Here is a 19,387-nt window from a genome sequence, read left to right on the forward strand (position 1 = left end):
TCTTCATGTTCTTATCATTCTATTCAGAGGCAGAATGTGCAGTTTGCTTTGGTATTTGTTGGTGCACTAGGAAGTCCTTTGCTGCTTAAATGAATTAAACTGTGAACAAGTGATTTGTCTCCCCTGAACTGAGTGCTGCACTTTGAAATCCATGGCCTTGATCAAACAGCAGGCTCTGCTCTGTTGTTGTAGTTCTGTTCTGTACCATACTGTGCACTTTGTTGTTGTTGTAGATAAATGTGATGCTGCCTGTTGCTCCAATGAGTGTCATCTCAAACATAAAGGATATCAACCTGTACAGTTGTGCTGGTCCACTTCTGTCCAGTTCTCTGCATGTTTTCTGCTGCTTCATTGCATTTCTCTAATTGTCTGTTAATGAGGCTTGGATATTGCTCACCTGCTCTGATGGTGAACATTGTAGAAAATGTAAATGTACCGTTGCCTTGGCTCTGTGTGTGTCAGTGTGTCACAGTGTGCATTGTTAGCACTTACAAACACAATCTATTCATTTCTTCAGCATGTTCTTATCATTTCTTTTCTTCTTACCGTGATGACTCATATTGTCCGGCCTCTTGTTGTTTCTCACTTTCATGAACTGGCCCCAGTTCCAAATGAATTGAACAGCCCTGTTCTAGTCTTTTCTTCCTGGTACCAGTGTCTCCTGGCTCTTCTTTGTCTTCTTCTTCCTCTGATTTCTTGTTTTCCAGGCTTGCAGCTTGTCCTCTGTAGCTGCCGCTGCTTCTTCTGCTGTTCATGGTGACGGCCGCTTCACTTGACGTTGTTGCAGAGTAGTGGTGATCCAAACATCCACAAAGGAAGAGAAAATGAGTCTCCTTTCTGTTCAAAGTCCTACACTTCATTGATTTAGACTAAACTTCAGAGGAAACAAACTATGAGGAGCGTTTGAAGATTTCAGGAAAGTGTTGCTGCTCAGAGCTCCATCTTACTGGAAGTCTCTCTGATCCAACCAACAAGTCAGGACTCTGTGGGATTCAATCTGGGAAAAGTCATGTTGTTGATCCACCACTAGATGGCAGCAGAGACTCACACACAAACCTCTGTCCCTGCAGCCATCAATAATCAATAACAATACTGATACATCATCAACCAATCAACCAAGATTAACAATATTTGTGATAGTTTTATCTCATATTTTGGTCATTTTATTCATATTTGTGGTAGTTTTATCTCATATTTTGGTCATTTTAAACATATTTGTGGTAGTTTTATCTCATATTTTGGTCATTTTATTCATATTTGTGGTAGTTTTATCTCATATTTTGGTCATTTTATTCATATTTGTGGTAGTTTTATCTCATATTTTGGTCATTTTATTCATATTTGTGGTAGTTTTATCTCATATTTTGGTCATTTTATCCATATTTGTGGTAGTTTTATCTCATATTTTGGTCATTTTATTCATATTTGTGGTAGTTTTATCTCATATTTTGGTCATTTTATTCATATTTGTGGTAGTTTTATCTCATATTTTGGTCATTTTATTCATATTTGTGGTAGTTTTATCTCATATTTTGGTCATTTTATACATATTTGTGGTAGTTTTATCTCATATTTTGCTCATTTTATACATATTTGTGGTAGTTTTATCTCATATTTTGCTCATTTTATTCATATTTGTGGTAGTTTTTTCTCATTTCTTGGTCATTTTATACATATTTGTGGTAGTTTTATCTCATTTCTTGGTCATTTTATTCATATTTGTGGTAGTTTTATCTCATATTTTGGTCATTTTATTCATATTTGTGGTAGTTATATCTCATATTTTGGTCTTTTTACACATATTTGTGGTAGTTTTATCTCATATTTTGGTCATTTTATACATATTTGTGGTAGTTTTATCTCATTTCTTGGTCATTTTATACATATTTGTGGTAGTTTTATCTCATATTTTGGTCATTTTATTCATATTTGTGGTAGTTTTATCTCATATTTTGGTCATTTTATTCATATTTGTGGTAGTTTTATCTCATATTTTGGTCATTTTATACATATTTGTGGTAGTTTTATCTCATATTATGGTCATTTTATTCATATTGTGCTAGTTTTATCTCATATTTTGGTCATTTTATTCATATTTGTGGTAGTTTTATCTCATATTTTGGTCATTTTATACATATTTGTGGTAGTTTTATCTCATTTCTTGGTCATTTTATACATATTTGTGGTAGTTTTATCTCATTTCTTGGTCATTTTATTCATATTTGTGGTAGTTTTATCTCATATTTTGGTCATTTTATTCATATTTGTGGTAGTTTTATCTCATATTTTGGTCTTTTTATACATATTTGTGGTAGTTTTATCTCATATTTTGGTCATTTTATTCATATTTGTGGTAGTTTTATCTCATATTTTGGTCATTTTATTCATATTTGTGGTAGTTTTATCTCATATTTTGGTCATTTTATTCATATTTGTGGTAGTTTTATCTCATATTTTGGTCTTTTTATACATATTTGTGGTAGTTTTATCTCATTTCTTGGTCATTTTATTCATATTTGTGGTAGTTTTATCTCATATTTTGGTCATTTTATTCATATTTGTGGTAGTTTTATCTCATATTTTGGTCTTTTTATACATATTTGTGGTAGTTTTATCTCATATTTTGGTCATTTTATTCATATTTGTGGTAGTTTTATCTCATTTCTTGGTCATTTTATTCATATTTGTGGTAGTTTTATCTCATATTTTGGTCATTTTATTCATATTTGTGGTAGTTTTATCTCATATTTTGGTCTTTTATACATATTTGTGGTAGTTTTATCTCATATTTTGGTCATTTTATTCATATCTGTGGTAGTTTTATCTCATATTTTGGTCATTTTATTCATATTTGTGGTAGTTTTATCTCATATTTTGGTCATTTTATACATATTTGTGGTAGTTTTATCTCATATTTTGGTCATTTTATTCATATTTGTGGTAGTTTTATCTCATATTTTGGTCTTTTATACATATTTGTGGTAGTTTTATCTCATATTTTGGTCATTTTATTCATATTTGTGGTAGTTTTATCTCATATTTTGGTCATTTTATTCATATTTGTGGTAGTTTTATCTCATTTCTTGGTCATTTTATTCATATTTGTGGTAGTTTTATCTCATATTTTGGTCATTTTATTCATATTTGTGGTAGTTTTATCTCATATTTTGGTCATTTTATACATATTTGTGGTAGTTTTATCTCATATTTTGCTCATTTTATTCATATTTGTGGTAGTTTTATCTCATTTCTTGGTCATTTTATACATATTTGTGGTAGTTTTATCTCATTTCTTGGTCATTTTATTCATATTTGTGGTAGTTTTATCTCATATTTTGGTCATTTTATTCATATTTGTGGTAGTTTTATCTCATATTTTGGTCTTTTTATACATATTTGTGGTAGTTTTATCTCATATTTTGGTCATTTTATACATATTTGTGGTAGTTTTATCTCATATTATGGTCATTTTATTCATATTTGTGGTAGTTTTATCTCATATTTTGGTCATTTTATTCATATTTGTGGTAGTTTTATCTCATATTTTGGTCTTTTTATATATATTTGTGGTAGTTTTATCTCATATTTTGCTCATTTTATTCATATTTGTGGTAGTTTTATCTCATTTCTTGGTCATTTTATTCATATTTGTGGTAGTTTTATCTCATATTTTGGTCATTTTATTCATATTTGTGGTAGTTTTATCTCATATTTTGGTCATTTTATACATATTTGTGGTAGTTTTATCTCATTTCTTGGTCATTTTATACATATTTGTGATAGATTTACTGTAAATATTTCAATGATTCTGATGAATCTCCATCATTTCTAACACTGTTGGGTGTAAACCTTCATATTTCTACATGTTAGTTTCTCTCTATGATCAGTGATACTGGAGGGTCTGAACCTCAGTATTTAAACTGCTTCATTTCATTTGTCAAACCATCTGATTTATCTGCAGGAAAACACTTTGACACGACGTCTGTTTTTATTTTGATGTGTTTAATGAATGAGGGAGACTTTATTAATAATCAGCAGAGCTCTCATGTGTCTGACATGAAAATAAATAAAATATATTAAAGAATGACAGTAAAAATACAGCAGATCCACTAAAACATGAAGAGGTAGAAGAGTATAAAATGTAAAACATCAATAATATAATAGTTCTCACATAAATATGGATAAATCTTTAATCTGTGGTTCGTCATGTTTTGGATTCCCAGTGTCAGATTACAGCCATAAATAAAAACAACTACATGATGTTTTCAGTGTAATTATTCCTGAAGCTCAGCAAACATTCAGAGATCTTTCACGGTGTTTCATTTCCCTAAACGCGGTTCATCTCCAGCTGAACTCTCTGATGTCCGATTTTTCCTCTGGAACCCAAACGCCTCTCTGTCTAACTTTCACTTTCGTTCTTCCAAAGCTGTGGCGCAGTTTACGTCCTCCGGTCCGTCCTCCGTGTGAAGGTAATGTCAGCAGCTTTTAAACTCTTTATTGTTGGACATTTGTTCAGAAAAGCAGCAGAAACTTGAGCCTCTCTGGAAACTTTGTGTGGAGCTGGAAGGTTCTGTTGAAGGAGTTCAACCGATCAACGTGTCGCCGTTTAGTGTCTGTGACCGGAAACCGTCCAATAAAGTCCGAAATAAATAACAGTAAAGTGTAGAAATAACAGTACAGTGAAGGGAACTGATGGTCAGCAGCTGAATACGGTGTTTTTATTCCGTGTATCTCCGCTTTGTGGTGCCTGAATCAGCCTGTGGAGGAGGCGGAGAGAGGAGCTGCTCTAAGCCGTTCAGGGAGGCCTGAGCTCGGCCTGACAACCGGCAGAGACCCGGTCTGTCTGGATCCACCGCGGTCAAACCAGCCCTCACTGCTAAACGCTTGGTCAAACTGGCCCTCAGCTGGAAAAGCGGTGCGCGCATTTACTAAACAATACGTCAAGAGCGATCTTTTTTAAAACTGTCGTTATTATTCAAGCGTGTGACATCCGCTAAGAATCACTTCAGTCGGATGTGGAATTTCAGAATAAAATCCCCCTGAAAAGCCATATTTATTTAGATATATCATGTACATTAGCATCAATATTTCTCCCAAACTACGAGTTATTATTCCACTGTTCCACTTCAGATTGACACTACTCCACCTCAGGAAGACACGAAGTGAAAATCAGGTCAATCTGATGTGGAATTTAGTAGTGTGTGTTTAGTAAATGCGCGCACCGCTTTTCCAGCTGAGGGCCAGTTTGAGAAGCCCCTGACTGCAGCCCGCAGATCGGGGCGTGCCTCAACGTGGGCGGAGCTCAACGTTGAGCTCCGCCCACGTTGAGCTAAACGTGGGCGGAGTTAAACGTTGAGCTCCGCCCACGTTGAGCTTGACTCATTTATTGTCACCATCTGGTGGCGGAGACGATATAGCACATTCACAAACGTCAATACAGCTTCTAAATGCTGGCCTAGAAACCGAGCATCTTATGTGATTTACTGTCATGATTAATTTTATATCAGCATTACTATTTATATCAGGATCAGGTCTAGAGCCAAAAAGTAGTTCTTTAGGAAAACATTTGTCTTGTAGTATCAAATCCCACAAATACAACATATACAACCCCTGGCAAAAATTATGGAATCACCAGTCTCAGAGGACGTTCGTTCAGTTGTTTAATTTTGTAGATAAAAAGCAGATTACAAACATGACAAAAAACTAAAGTCATTTTAATTTGCAACTTTCTGGCTGTAAGAAACACTAAAAGATATCAAGAGTAAAAATTGTGGTAGTCAGTAACAATCACTTTTTAGACCAAGAGTGATTGGAAGTTGTTGCTGCAGCACACCAGTTTGCTGATTTCCAACCAGCTTGTTGCTCATGCAGACTGTGGATTTGGTTGTTGCTGCTGGGCCAAATAAACTTGGTTTTGATGCTGCTGCTGCTGCCATTGTTGTCTTCCCACGTCAGTTTGATGATCATTTGCAGAACCAATCTGGGATATCTGCAACAATTCGTGATGATTGACCCTCTTTGAGAAGTCTGATAATCCTCTCCTTTGTTTCAACTGACATCTCTCATGTTGGAGTCATGATTCATGTCAGTCCACTTGGTGCAACATCTCTCCAAGGTGTGATCACTCCTTTTAAACTGCAGACTAATGAGCAGATTTAATCCGATATGGGAGCTAGTTTTGGGAATGAGAATTTATGGGGTGATTCCATAATTTTTTCCTCAGAATTGATTCCATAATTTTATCCCTGTGCTTGGTCTAAAAAAAAAAAAAACAATCTCTGTATAGAGAATTTCCGTATATGATTATGCCAGACATAATATATCAGTCTGTACAACTCACAAACCATGTACATTTGTAGGGGTCAGATGTAATGAATGAAGCTTCAGCACCGTTGAACACAACTTTATTCTTTTCTGTCAAAACCACAAAACACCTTCATGTTTCTCCTGTCAATGATTTCTTGACAGAATGTCTCATAGTCTTCCTGCAGACTAAAAAGAAACAGGAACGGTTCTCTGACATCAGCGGTCTCCTCTTCTTCCTGGCCATCACAGTCACACAGGAGTTCCACTGCCCTCACACGTTCCTCCTTGGCCATGGTAACAACTTGGGGAAGGGAAATTTTTCCCTTGAAAGTTGTGGTCTCACACCACTGGGCTGCCGCCACTGCATCCCTGACCAAAGGATTCTCCTAAACAAAAATAAAGAAAACCGTTATTTAAGTAAAGGCTCGGAGATTGCAGAAAACACTGAAATGAGACTACCCATCTCAGGCAATATACCCTGTTTCCTGTTCCCAGTCCTGGCAGGTTCTCAGCCTCATCTAGAAAGGAAACAGATTGTGGTGTCTACAGGCACAATGACAATGTTTTGATGATTAACAGAGAAATAATGACTGCTCTGTGACATCGAACCTCAACGGATATGTGTGAGACAATGCTGGCTGGAACAGTACCTGATGCTTCAGTGGCAGATTCTGAAAGCCTAAACTTTTTCAGGGGGACTTCAGCCACATCCTGAAATAAGTAGCAGGGATCAGTCTTCAAGCAATAGTTTCACTATATACCAATTTATCACATGACCTCTCACCTGTAGTTTTTTCTGCTCTTGTCGCTTCTTTCTTTCCTGCAGTCTCTCTTCTTCAGATCTTGGTGATTTAATGACAACAAACATTCACAATGAAAACATTCATGCAGGTCAGATGACAGTGAATACAGTAAAACGTGATTTAAAAGAATCTGGTTTAAAAGTGTGATACTGAGGGCGCTTACGGCATGGGGAAGTTCTGCAGGAGAACAAGACACCACCATCTTCTAATCTGCAGCATGTTTTCCTGTGAAGAAGGAAATGCAGAAGATTAAAATATGTTCGAAAAATAATACCTTCATCGCTACAGTCAAGCATAACGTGTCACAATTTGCACATACCTCACTGAAATCGCAACTGGCCCCCATTACAATGTACAGAGCATACTGTAATTCAAGATACACTGGTTAATATAACATCATGCATATTCTGTCAGGATACAATTTTTCAATACAAAGAGTGTGTTTTAAATGCAGAAAAAACATTTTATAAATATAATCGATATAACATACTGAGTAGTTCTTACCATCAAAACAAACACGCCACAGTTGTTGGAGGATCTTTGGAGTGTTAGGCCCTTGGGTGTGAAAGTAGTATTTTAATAAAAGAATGGCAAGAAAATAGCAAATGTTAGCAAATGCAATGTAGTAATGTCTCACCTGAACATCATTCACACCAAGCTCCCTCCAAGGTCCAGGAGATAGGCTGTGAGCAATGTGCCTGGTCAAAGAGTAAGTGGAAGTAAATAAAAGTACAATAAACCATTTTAAAGCAACACTTGGAACAAAGTTGAAAGTGAATAAGGAAGAGGCTGGAACTTCAAATCAAATGTTTTTGTAATGGGCTTGAACAGAACTGCCCCACTCGAACAAAATATATGGTTCTGTTTCCATCTGCGTAGAATAATGTAACAATAAATAAGAATAATGTAACAATTACTTCTATCCATCACAAACACTCACTTTTGTTGTTTGTTTTTGTTTGTTTGGAACATCTTAATGCAGGGGATATTGACATTCAAATAAAAACAGAACCATTCATAAAACAAACAAAGGACAAGTGGTTTAAAACAGAACTACCACTGTCCAGGAAGGATCTTGGAAGGTGCCCTAAAAACCTGAATAGATGGACTCTACTCTCATCTCTCCAGCCGCTGCCACAGAGGGGATCTAGAAAGAAAATCTCTCTAGCCTGTGGCCTCAGTATCTGTTAAATGTGTTCAAATATAACCACACACATAAAGTTATGGAATGTTACAGAAATACTAACAAAGCTGCCATGCATTTAATATACCAAAAAAATTTAAATCAGCAATGAACTTTGTTGTGTAAGGTCATAATAGAGGAAGATAAAAATGTATTTACACAGAGTATCCAGTGTCCAGGTACAAATACCGGAAGCAGAACCCACTGGAGACTGGCTGCATTGTCCTGTAAAAAGATATCAATAACTGAATATGAAATGCTCAAACTCCACTACAAAAGCAAAACTTTTTAACAAATTACCAGCAGGTGATCCATGGGGTTTGTGGATGATGGTGGAAACCATGTGGCAATGACATGGCTGTTGGCAGCAAACACGTGCTCTATTCTCTGTAACAGAGATAGATAATTGAAATATACTATCCAATCCATTTGAATTAAGTGTTTCACCATAGCTACTCTACCTTCCCAATGACTTCAAGACAAGAGTTCAGGATCTAGTAGAAAACAAACACAAATTATATTAAAATAATAACAAACAAACAAAAAAAAACATAAATCATATCAGCACAACACATTCTCTATGCCTACCATCCCGTCAATGTCTCGACTCAAACCAAGACTCCAAAAGTCACAGCGAGTCAGGATGATGTTGTTCACCATTGCAAGGTACTCAGTGGGACTTTTGGTCTCATCCAAGACATCTGACAGCTGGTGGAAGAAAACAAAGTCTTTAAACATGTTTTTGATTATATTAATACCATTCAGAGATATTTACAGTGGCACAATGGTTGACATTACCAGTTGTTCCTGGATGTCGTTGAGCTTCTGTCCCCAGCATGCTCTGTGTGCTGACAAGTTATGGAGACTAGTAAAGTGTCCAGGAGGTCTCTGCTGACTGCCATCAATTACTAGTGGGGGAGAAAAAAAAACAAAAAAACATTAAAAAAAATTTAAGTGTGAAATGTCACATTTCTACTTTGAATCACACACACATACATATACATGTATATATATATATTTTAGCAGGGACTCACACTCTTGACATTCTTCTTGGTCTTTGCTGTTGTCAGATGACCCCGTTGGCATTCCAGCTGATGGGAATGAGCAAAAAGAATAGATAATATTACATACATTGTATAAAGTTGTGTAAAGTGGATGAGGACAATAAATGTGCATAAATATTCATGAACATACCTAAGACTAGCCTTCCATGGCTGTCACATTGCATTTCAACATCTGAGGGAACAATCTTGCTATACTGTTCTCGGACTCTTTTGTTCTTTGCCATGTTGTAATGATGAAGTATATTTCTTTGTAGAAATATGTGTGTGGATGGGGTTGTCATATTTAAAAAGTAATTGTTCTTTCTCATCCCAGAAAACAGCTGCTCCACACACTGGCTGTTTATAAGACCAGCAAGCTCAGGCACAAGCTCCAGCTTTCTCAGAACCTCCCTCTGGTCTTTGCTGTTGCCTTGATGGAACACATCGTTTAAAGCAAAATGCTGCGAGGACCCAGTGAGAGGGTGACCATTTTCATCAGCTGGCATCTTAGAGTTTTTCAGCCATGGCAAGTTGACATGAACCTTGCTCTCTGAGGCATGCTTTATGTTGTCTTGGGTGGGATCCAGTAACCTTCCTTGAAAAGGGGCAAAGATTCCTGGCTGCCTGCGGTTCGCATGCAATGCCAGCCCTCTGGCATAATCATACACCGAAACATTGGGAAAGTCTTTCCACGATAACAAGAGATCCACAAAGTCCCGTGGACTCTCTGCTCTGAGGTTGAACTTCAGTGAATACACAACCCCACATGGACAGGTGATTACAGCCCAACCACCTGGAAACAGAAAAACAGTGGTCAAGGGCAATTTTATTTGTATCACCCACTTTTACAGTTTGTCTCAAATGCATATTATGAGACTATAGTATGAGTAATAACTGACATTAGGAACATGTATGGCTAACTTACATAAATATATACTGTTTGATGATGAACACATTACTTCACTTACCAGAGGCAGCCCACACTTTCTCAAACACCTTGTTGTAGGTGACTCTATTTGACATTTTTTCAGAAAGTCGCATGACAAGATCCACTTTTGAGCCTTTGTCATCCACACCACAGTTTTTACAGAGTGCCCTGATCTCCTCTACCTGTTGCAAACATGCATTTGAGTTTATATTGTGAATAAAGCATAGACATATTTTTTTTTAGCACAAAAAAGTGGATTTTGCATATTTCATCAACTAATTCACCTTCAAGTTCACAAGCTCATCTGTGAGCCGCTCTTCATTAATCATTTCATCATCATCATCCCCATTGTTTGGCGTTTTTGGAGCTTGCATTTTTTCAAATTCAGTGTTTAAAACTGAATTCGATCTTCGGGTGTGTGGGCCAATCCATGGGGCCCAGTGATGATAACTGGGGGACACAACAAAAGGGTTCTTTCGACCACCTTTGTGAACAAATATGAAGAATATTAGCTATTATTAGCACAAGACTGAACACATATTAATATACTTTACTTAAGTGCAACTGCTCTTAACCTGTCTTTTCAAATTACTTACATGGAATTAAACCACGACTAATCATTTCCATGGCCACAGCATCCCAGAAATTTGCTATATCCACATGGCCATCATAATCATCAGGCAAGCTTTGGATCTCACTCACTGTTAAAAGAACAGTTTCATTTTTTCCATTTCAATCACTAATAAAAAATCTGAGCACAAGAGCTGACAGAATATTAGATTAGATTGGATTCAGCTTTGTCATTGCACATGTCACAAGTACAGAGCAACAAAATGCATATAGTATCTGATCAGAAGTGATTAAATAACTATGATAAGGTATAGTATGATAGACATAGAAGTATACAAGTGCACAGTAGGTATATAGTACAGTATACAGTATGAATGACTAAAGTGACTATGATATAAAGGACTATGGATATAGACATGTACACACCATAAATGGGCTATGACTATGATACAGTATGACTATTATATTTATGTACAGGTACAGTTATGATTATAGAGTACAATGATTATGACAGTATGTATAGTGTTACTGTGAAGTACAGTGCAGTACAGTGGTAGTACAAAGTGAGAAAAAGTTCACTTCCTGAGGGGGTTGGGACGTGTGTGTGAGTGGGTAAGGGGCGGAGGGGGGGGAAGAGTTCTGTTGGGAAAAACCTGTTCCTGAACCTGGTGGTTTTAGTCCAGAGGCAAGGTCATTTTATTTGTATACCATATTTTATGAACAGTTTGATTCAAAGGGTTTTACAAACCATCATAACAACATCCTCTGCCTTTAGACCTTTAGCAAAAACTCCCAAGAAAAAAAAACAGTAAACCTCAGGGTGAGCAACACAAGAGAGATCCCTGTCCCAGGATGGGCAGACGTGCAATAGATGAGTACAGACAAGAAAACAGTTTACAACACAGAAGAGGGAGAGGAGATGCTATACAAACAATGAAGCTACAATACCTATGTGAAATAACAGCTTATCAAACTCACCTGGCAAATTGAAAACACCTTTCTTGTGAAGATCCATCACAACAACCACTGGGCTATAGCCACATGACACACAACTGTAACTGTAGTCATGGTTTGTAAGGGCCTCAAAATGAAGGTAGGCTTGGAGAACTCTCTCCTTGTTCGGAAAGGACACGTTCTCCGTTGTTTCGATTATTTCTATCACTTTGCTGATAGCTGTATGCGTCTGGAACATGATGAGAACAGAAGTATTCTAATGTTACATAATTTCAAAATGTAAGTTGTTTTGTTAGAATTGCACCTTCAATCACCTTAGGAAATAAAATTAAATATATTTTATCTTGTCAAAACTTTTTTTGTATTACTGTGAGTTGAATTGTGGTGTCACTCAAAAGGATGGAAAGAAATTAAAATAACATCACATTACATACAAAATCAATTCACTGGACTTTTCAGTGAGCAAAATGCATTACTGAATTATACGATCTCACCTGTAATGCATTCCTAATCATCAGGCACAAATGCAGAGACAAGATTATGTGGTCGTCAAAGTTGTGGACACCATCCTCCCACTCCTGGTATCTGTAGATCATGCCACAGTTCAGGCATGTCTTCCTGTACGTTGATATGCCTAAAAACACAGTCCAAACAAAGGTTAAGGTTGTTGCTGGAATGTCCTTTGAGATTAGTAGAACTATTCTTTTTGTTTGTCATGTACATATAAATTATGTAACACACTAAATGATAAGACCATAGAAAGACCTGTGATAGTACCAACCTTCAACTACACCCGTGCTTGTCAGGATCTTGGCTTTGGATGTTATGAGTTGTCGTTCACAAATTGTGTATTCACATTCTACACATTTTGTTTCTTTAGGGATAAGGTGCTTTGGAAAGCTGTCCTTTGCTCTTCCCTCTCTTGACTGCTCCATGAGAGCTTGGGGCAGATCTGCAGGGAGCTTTTTATTTGTGAGGAGGTAATTAAGCATCCTTGCAACACTTCTGTTACCTGGTGGATAACTGTCCTCCACACTGTTCTCACTTGCATTTTGATCTGTGGTGGCCTCGGTTGGACTGTGTGTCTCTTCCTCTGTGCTCTTCACCTTTCGGAATAGCTCCCTCTTTGTGACAAAGAGATGCCATTTAGCAACAGCTTTGTGAATGCAAGAGTGTCTTGCTTTAGAGCAGGGACAATGCCAGTTGTTCTGTTTTGTGTCGTAAGACACAATCACTCTTCCCAACCTACTGTAATAGGTTATCTTTGGTTCATACACAGAGATATGAAATTTGGAAGGTGGACCACCCACAGTCAGATGCACAGACAGGGGCACACCCTCTGCAACAGCACTTTGCTGAAAACGCAAGAGACTGGCTTTACGCTCCTCACCAAACCATTTATTGTCCACCATTGTTTTCAACGCCTCAGCTGTTAGAGTCACGTTTTGATTGTCAGCACGTGGGCAATACAATAAAGACAGTATATGGGGGCACTCGTATGGCAACATCCCGCTTCTTTGTGCAAAGTCACTGTTCAGACGGCACTGGTTGACCTCACACATGACCTTGTGTGTTGGTCCCCAAGTATTCTTGATGACATGTATGGGTGTTGCTGGACCACAAAAGGATTTCTCAACTGCAAACACACCATTTTTGACATCAACACATTGAGAGGCCAAAAATCTGTCCTTCGACACCGTCTCAAAGTGGTGGGTATGTTTTCTTTTGCAGTGTGTTTTGAAGTTTTTCTTGTTCAACATCATGCTGCAGTGAGGACAAGTGACTTTCTTGTGTTTTCCATATACTGTGCGACGAGATGCTTGAGGGGTATCCGGATGCTGTGCATGAGCCACAGGGAGCTGAGCGGGGGCCACTGGGAGCTGTGCATGAGCCACAGGGAGCTGTGCAGGAGCCACTGGGAGCTGAGCAGGGGCCACTGGGAGCTGAGCGGGGGCCACAGGGAGCTGTGCATGAGCCACAGGGAGCTGAGCGGGGGCCACTGGGAGCTGTGCATGAGCCACAGGGAGCTGAGCGGGGGCCACTGGGAGCTGTGCATGAGCCACAGGGAGCTGAGCGGGGGCCACTGGGAGCTGAGCGGGGGCCACAGGGAGCTGTGCATGAGCCACAGGGAGCTGAGCGGGGGCCACTGGGAGCTGTGCATGAGCCACAGGGAGCTGAGCGGGGGCCACTGGGAGCTGAGCGGGGGCCACAGGGAGCTGTGCATGAGCCACAGGGAGCTGAGCGGGGGCCACAGGGAGCTGTGCATGAGCCACAGGGAGCTGAGCGGGGGCCACAGGGAGCTGAGCGGGGGCCACAGGGAGCTGTGCAGGAGCCACTGGGAGCTGAGCGGGGGCCACAGGGAGCTGAGCGGGGGCCACAGGGAGCTGAGCAGGGGCCACAGGGAGCTGAGCAGGGGCCACTGGGAGCTGAGCAGGGGCCACAGGGAGCTGTGCGGGAGCCACAGGGAGCTGAGCGGGAGCCACAGGGAGCTGAGCGGGGGCCACAGGGAGCTGTGCGGGAGCCACAGGGAGCTGAGCGGGAGCCACAGGGAGCTGAGCGGGGGCCACAGGGAGCTGTGCAGGAGCCACAGGGAGCTGAGTGGGGGCCACAGAGAGCTGTACAGGAGGCACTGCGAGGGTCTTTGTTTGTTCTTTTAGGGCTGCAGCATGCTCATCCTCTTGGTGTATTTCTAAGTGTCTTATAAATTGTCTTCTATTAATAATTGTTGCAGCACAATAGCAGCAATGAAAATGTGCAGCTGTCCGACAACTTAAGCCACACTTGAAAATTGTCAATTCTGAAAGAGAGGAATGAAGTAATTAACATTTGTACTTGTAACAAAATATTGATCATCCAAATATGTGCCAGAAGTAAGTACCTCTGTGTTTTACTGAGGAATGGCCTTTAATATGGTTCTCCACCATATGTTTAGCTCCCTCATATTTGCAGAAAGGACAGTGGAAATGTTCACTGCTGCTGCATTTTGTTGTGGTTGGTGTATCGCCATCCAAAAGTATGGTAATGTGTCTCTACAAATCAGAGGGGAAAAATAGACTTAAAAAGGGCACAATACTGAGAAATCCACAAGGCAAAAAAATCTGAAACGACTTTTCATCTTAACAACAAATGTTGATTCATGTCATGTAATGGATGCTAACAGATGTCTCGACAGGAAAGAACGGTTCACCGTCTGGTAACATGATAGCTGGAGCCGGATTGGCATTTTTAGTCCAGACTGGCCCAATACAACTGATCAGATACAACATTTAAATGTATATCTATATACATATCAACCGCCATGGTTTGACATGATTTTTCTTCCAGATCCGGATTTATTCCACAAACAAAAGCAATAAGTTCTATTTTATGTCTAACACAATATTTCATTAATTAAACATGATCGTTCCAGTAGATTACTCTTCTTCTTTTCCCTTCAGGGGTCGCCACAGAGAATCAATTGCCTCCATCTAACCCTGTCTTCTGCATCCTCTTCTCTCACACCAACCACCTTCATGTCCTCTTTAACCACATCCATAAACCTCCTCTTTGGTCTTCCTCTAGGCCTCCTGCCTGGCAGTGGGAAACTCAGCATCCTTCTACCAATATATTCACTCTCTCTCCTCTGGACATGTCTGAACCATCTCAGTCTGGCCTCTCTGACTTTATCTCCAAAGCCTTTAACATGTGCTGTCCCTCTGATGTCCTCATTCCTGATCCTATCCATCCTGGTCACTCCCAAAAGAACCTCAGCATCTTCAGTTCTGCTACCTCCAGCTCTGCCTCCTGTCTTTTCCTCAGGGACACTGTCTCCAGACCAAACAACATGGCTGGTCTCACCACAGTTTTGTAAACCTTTCCTAACATTTAAGCTGAAACTCTTCTATCACATATGACACTTTTCTCCAGCCGTTCCAGCCTGCCTGTAGACGCTTCTTCACCTCTTTTCCACACTCTCCATTGCTCTGGACTATTGACCCTAAGTACTTAAAATCCTCCACCTTCTTGATCTCTTCTCCCTGTAATCTCACTCTTCCACTTGGGTCCCTCTCATTCACACACAGATAGTCCGTCTTGCTGCGGCTAACCTTCATTCCTCTCCTTTCCAGGGCAAACCTCCACGCCTCTAGCTTCTCCTCCAATTCCAGTAGATTACTCTGAATATTTTTGAATTAGTCTAATTCTAAAAGGAATGGCATCGTTTTGTTTTGTTAAACGTCACTTTTCTAATGAGCTTACTACTTAGCACGTGACAAAATAAATAAGTCTGACGTAAGTCTAAAACTAATGCAAGGAGATAATGCAGCTGGAGATAAAATAATATCACTTCCTTCCTTATCTATCACAAAATAGCAAAACAGCAACGTTAAAACACGTTAAAACAGCACGTTTAAACAAAAGATACACGTGCTTACCTCCATTTTGGAAACTTCTTCTTCTTCTTCTTCGGCGGTTCAACTGCGCTATGCGGGCGGAGCTCAACGTTTAACTCCGCCCACGTTTAGCTCGACGTGGGCGGAGCTCAACGTTGAGCTCCGCCCACGTTGAGGCACGCCCCGATCTGCGGGCTGCAGTCAGGGGTACTTGGCCAGTTTGACCAAGCGTTTAGCAGTGAGGGCTGGTTTGACCGCGGTGGATCCAGACAGCAGGAGGCTGTTCTCTAGCCGTCCCCTTAACGAGCTGATAGGGAGGAGCGGGACTATTGTCTACTATCTGATGTTCACCTTTAATTAATCTTATTATTTTTGTTCAGTCATGGCTCTGGGTTGATCATGAGCTGCTACCGCTGTTCCTGGGCCTCCTCCATAGCAGCTCTTTTTCTCTGATTTCTCTTTTTTTCCTTTTCTTTTTTTGCAGACTCACTCTGACGTAACTCGTCCGTTCAAACGGTCAGAGGTGTTTGAAAGATGGAGAATAGAAAGAGGAAGGATAAGAAGGCAAGAATTAAAAAGAGGAAATCTGTGGAAACAGAAGCAGACAAATGTGCTGAAAATGGAAACTATTTCTGTGAAACGAGCTCACGGTTAGAAACAAATGAGGACGATGGAAAAGATACAGAAAGATGCTGAACTGTTCTTCAGAACACCGTTCACTTTAATTCATTATCCAGTCAGTGAATTGTGTGTGGTTGTGGCGTAAAACATCACGTTATAGAATGTAAATAATAGTCTGATGCTGGTAAACTTTGTCTTGGAGCTCCTCAGAGTCAGAAGAAAGATCCAGAACCAACATCAGCCATGAGCCACAAGTCCAGAGAGAATCTTATCAGAATGAATCTAATGAAGAGTCTGGTGTAGAGCTGCTCTGTAGGAGAAGATGATTCACATCTACATGAATGAAACTGAGCTGAACTGATCAGAAGGTCTGGAAAAAGGACAGATCCAGTCCTGGTCCACATTATCGGCACCGCTGGAATGTTTCCAGAAAATCCACCGTTTCTCCCAGAAGTTGTTGCAGCTACAAATGTTTCTGGTTTTACACGTCTTTATTTCCTTCCTGTGCATTAAAATAACACAAAAATCAGAAGAAAAAAGCCAAAATTGAGCTAATTTTGCAGAAAACTCAGAAAATGGGCCGGACATCTTTGTTGGCACCTGAACTCAGTGTTTGGTTTCCACCCTTTGGAGGAAAAAACTGAAAGCAGTCACTTCCTAGAACCATCAACAAGCTTCTTCCTCCTCTCAGATGGAGTTGTGGACCACTGTTCTTCTGCAAACTGCTCCAGGTCTCTCAGGTTTGAAGGGTTCCTTCTAGAAACAGCAGTTCTGAGATCTCTCCACAGGTGTTCAGTGGGATTTAGATCTGGACTCACTGCTGCCGCTTCAGAACTCTCCAGAACTTTGTCTCCAACCATTTCTTGGTGCTATCTGAGCTACATTTCAGCTCATTGTCCTGCTGGAACACCCATGATCTCTGACACAGACCCAGCTTTGTGACACTAGGAAACGAACACGTGGAAAACCAGAAACATTTGTAACTGCAACAGCTTCTGGGAGAAACGGTGGATTTTCTGGAAACATTCCAGCGGTGCCAATAATGTGGAGCAGGACTGTTTGTGCTGAGAACTGTGAGCATTTTAGAATGTGATTTAGAGTCAGAAGCAGATCCAGGAGTGATGAGAGGATTATTCCTGTCTGTAAAGGAACAGAGAGAACAAACAAGCATTAGTTCACTAGAACCACTTTCTATGCTCAAACCATAACAGTGACCCGTTCTGTTTTGATCATTAAAAGTAACACAGCTGAAAGGGAAGAAGATGAAAGTCATCTGAAATAAACCTGCATGTTTTAAAGCAACCCTTACTTGTTCTGAATTGTAAATATTGTATAAAAATACAGTGAACTAGAGGTTTTCCAGAACAGTGTTCTATAGCAGACGGAACATGTGAGGTTCTAATGACATGATTTTAATCAGAACGGGTTCTGATCTAAAGTGGGCTGGTCTGAGGCCTCAAACTCCAGGACTGAAAATGAATCCCACTGCTCAAACTAAGTGGATTTGACTGTGATCTCTGCCTGTTTCCCTGTCAGTACCATCAGTGATGAAAGCGTTAAAAAGCCTCAATCTCCTCCAGTCTGTTGACTTTAATCATCAGGTTGATCAGAGAACAGACAGCTGCCTCACTGGAACGTTAGTAGCTGTGACTTGTAGAGGACTGGGATGTTTCTTCCACTTTCTACAGTCTGCTGCCTGAACTGAGCTCAGAAACACACTATGTTGATGTGAGCCACTAGTTTTATTAGTGTCTGCATGGAACCAACAGCTGATGGTCAAGTCAGAGAGATTCAGTACGGTTCACAAACATTCACACAGCATTTATTAAACGATAACTTTGGATGGAGTTTCAGTCTGGATGAGGTGATTTCACATCATTTGTTGTTATTTGAATGTTTTTGTGGTAATTTGGTGACTTAACTATTTTTTATTCATTTTTAAAGTGATTTTGAGCCATTTTGTTGTGATTTTTGCATTTTTTTGGTGTTATTTCAAGTCTTTTTGAGGTTATTTCACACCTTTTGTTGAGATTTTGGATGCTTTTGTGGTAATTTAGTGACTTTTTATGTGAATTTAAGATCTTTGAAAGTGATTTTGCACATTTTGTAGTGATTTCAGTCTTTATGAGGATATTTTACAGAATCTGTTGTAATTTACATGTTTCTGGAGTAATTTAGTGACTTTTTATGTATTTTTAAAAAGTTTTTGCACATTTTTGTGGTGATTTTACACATTTTTTGAGTTTTTTTGAAGTGTTTTGAGGTTATTTCACATCATTTGTTGAGATTTTCAATGTTTTTATGGTAATTTAGTGACTTTATAATGTCCATTTTGCTTTTTAAAAGTGATTTTGGACCTTTATTGAAGCAATTTCAGTCCCTGTGAGGTTGTTTCACATCATTTGCTGGTTCTGATCTAAAGTGGGCTGGTCTGAGGCCTCAAACTCCAGGACTGAAAATGAATCCCACTGCTCAAACTAAGTGGATTTGACTGTAATCACTCACAGTAACCACTGTGAGGTTATTTCACATCATTCGCTGCTATTTTCAGTGTTTTTGTGAAAATTAAATTTCTTTTTCTGTTTTTTTAAATTCATTTTTTAAAGGGA

At 39.4% G+C, this 19,387-nt stretch overlaps 2 protein-coding genes across 20 annotated transcripts in view; one reads left to right on the forward strand and one right to left on the reverse strand.

Moving 5' to 3' along the window:
• Positions 1-16,378, reverse strand: part of LOC127530323 (uncharacterized) — a 133,590-nt gene extending 117,212 nt beyond the window's left edge. For 2 of the 10 annotated variants that reach the window (XR_007936870.1, XR_007936869.1), the window contains exons 1-19: positions 16,200-16,377; positions 14,666-14,816; positions 12,569-14,584; positions 12,282-12,421; positions 11,812-12,016; positions 10,860-10,964; positions 10,548-10,747; positions 10,304-10,445; positions 9,487-10,128; positions 9,327-9,383; positions 9,091-9,200; positions 8,881-9,000; positions 8,754-8,786; positions 8,593-8,679; positions 8,452-8,517; positions 7,747-7,807; positions 7,614-7,664; positions 7,429-7,473; positions 7,273-7,334 (exon numbers count right to left, since the gene is read on the reverse strand). Coding sequence is in view for 2 of the 10 variants with exons in the window: in XM_051936834.1 (XP_051792794.1) it covers positions 6,405-6,692; positions 6,784-6,824; positions 6,957-7,017; positions 7,091-7,148; positions 7,273-7,334; positions 7,614-7,664; positions 7,747-7,807; positions 8,452-8,513 (684 nt within the window). In the remaining 8 variants the exon portion in view is untranslated. The other 8 variants (XR_007936872.1, XR_007936873.1, XR_007936874.1 and 5 more) reach the window with 8 other exon arrangements.
• The window catches only part of LOC127530326 (NACHT, LRR and PYD domains-containing protein 3-like), a 31,422-nt gene continuing 16,417 nt past the window's right edge, over positions 4,383-19,387 (forward strand). For 2 of the 10 annotated variants that reach the window (XM_051936920.1, XM_051936923.1), the window contains exon 1: positions 17,815-17,851. The gene's annotated coding sequence lies outside the window, so the exon portion shown is untranslated. Of the gene's footprint in view, positions 4,470-17,812; positions 17,852-18,137; positions 18,643-19,387 lie in introns of those variants that run through there. The other 8 variants (XM_051936925.1, XM_051936924.1, XM_051936921.1 and 5 more) reach the window with 7 other exon arrangements.

Source organism: Acanthochromis polyacanthus, chromosome 16 (assembly GCF_021347895.1).
Source record: "Acanthochromis polyacanthus isolate Apoly-LR-REF ecotype Palm Island chromosome 16, KAUST_Apoly_ChrSc, whole genome shotgun sequence".
NCBI classification, from domain to species: domain Eukaryota; kingdom Metazoa; phylum Chordata; class Actinopteri; family Pomacentridae; genus Acanthochromis; species Acanthochromis polyacanthus.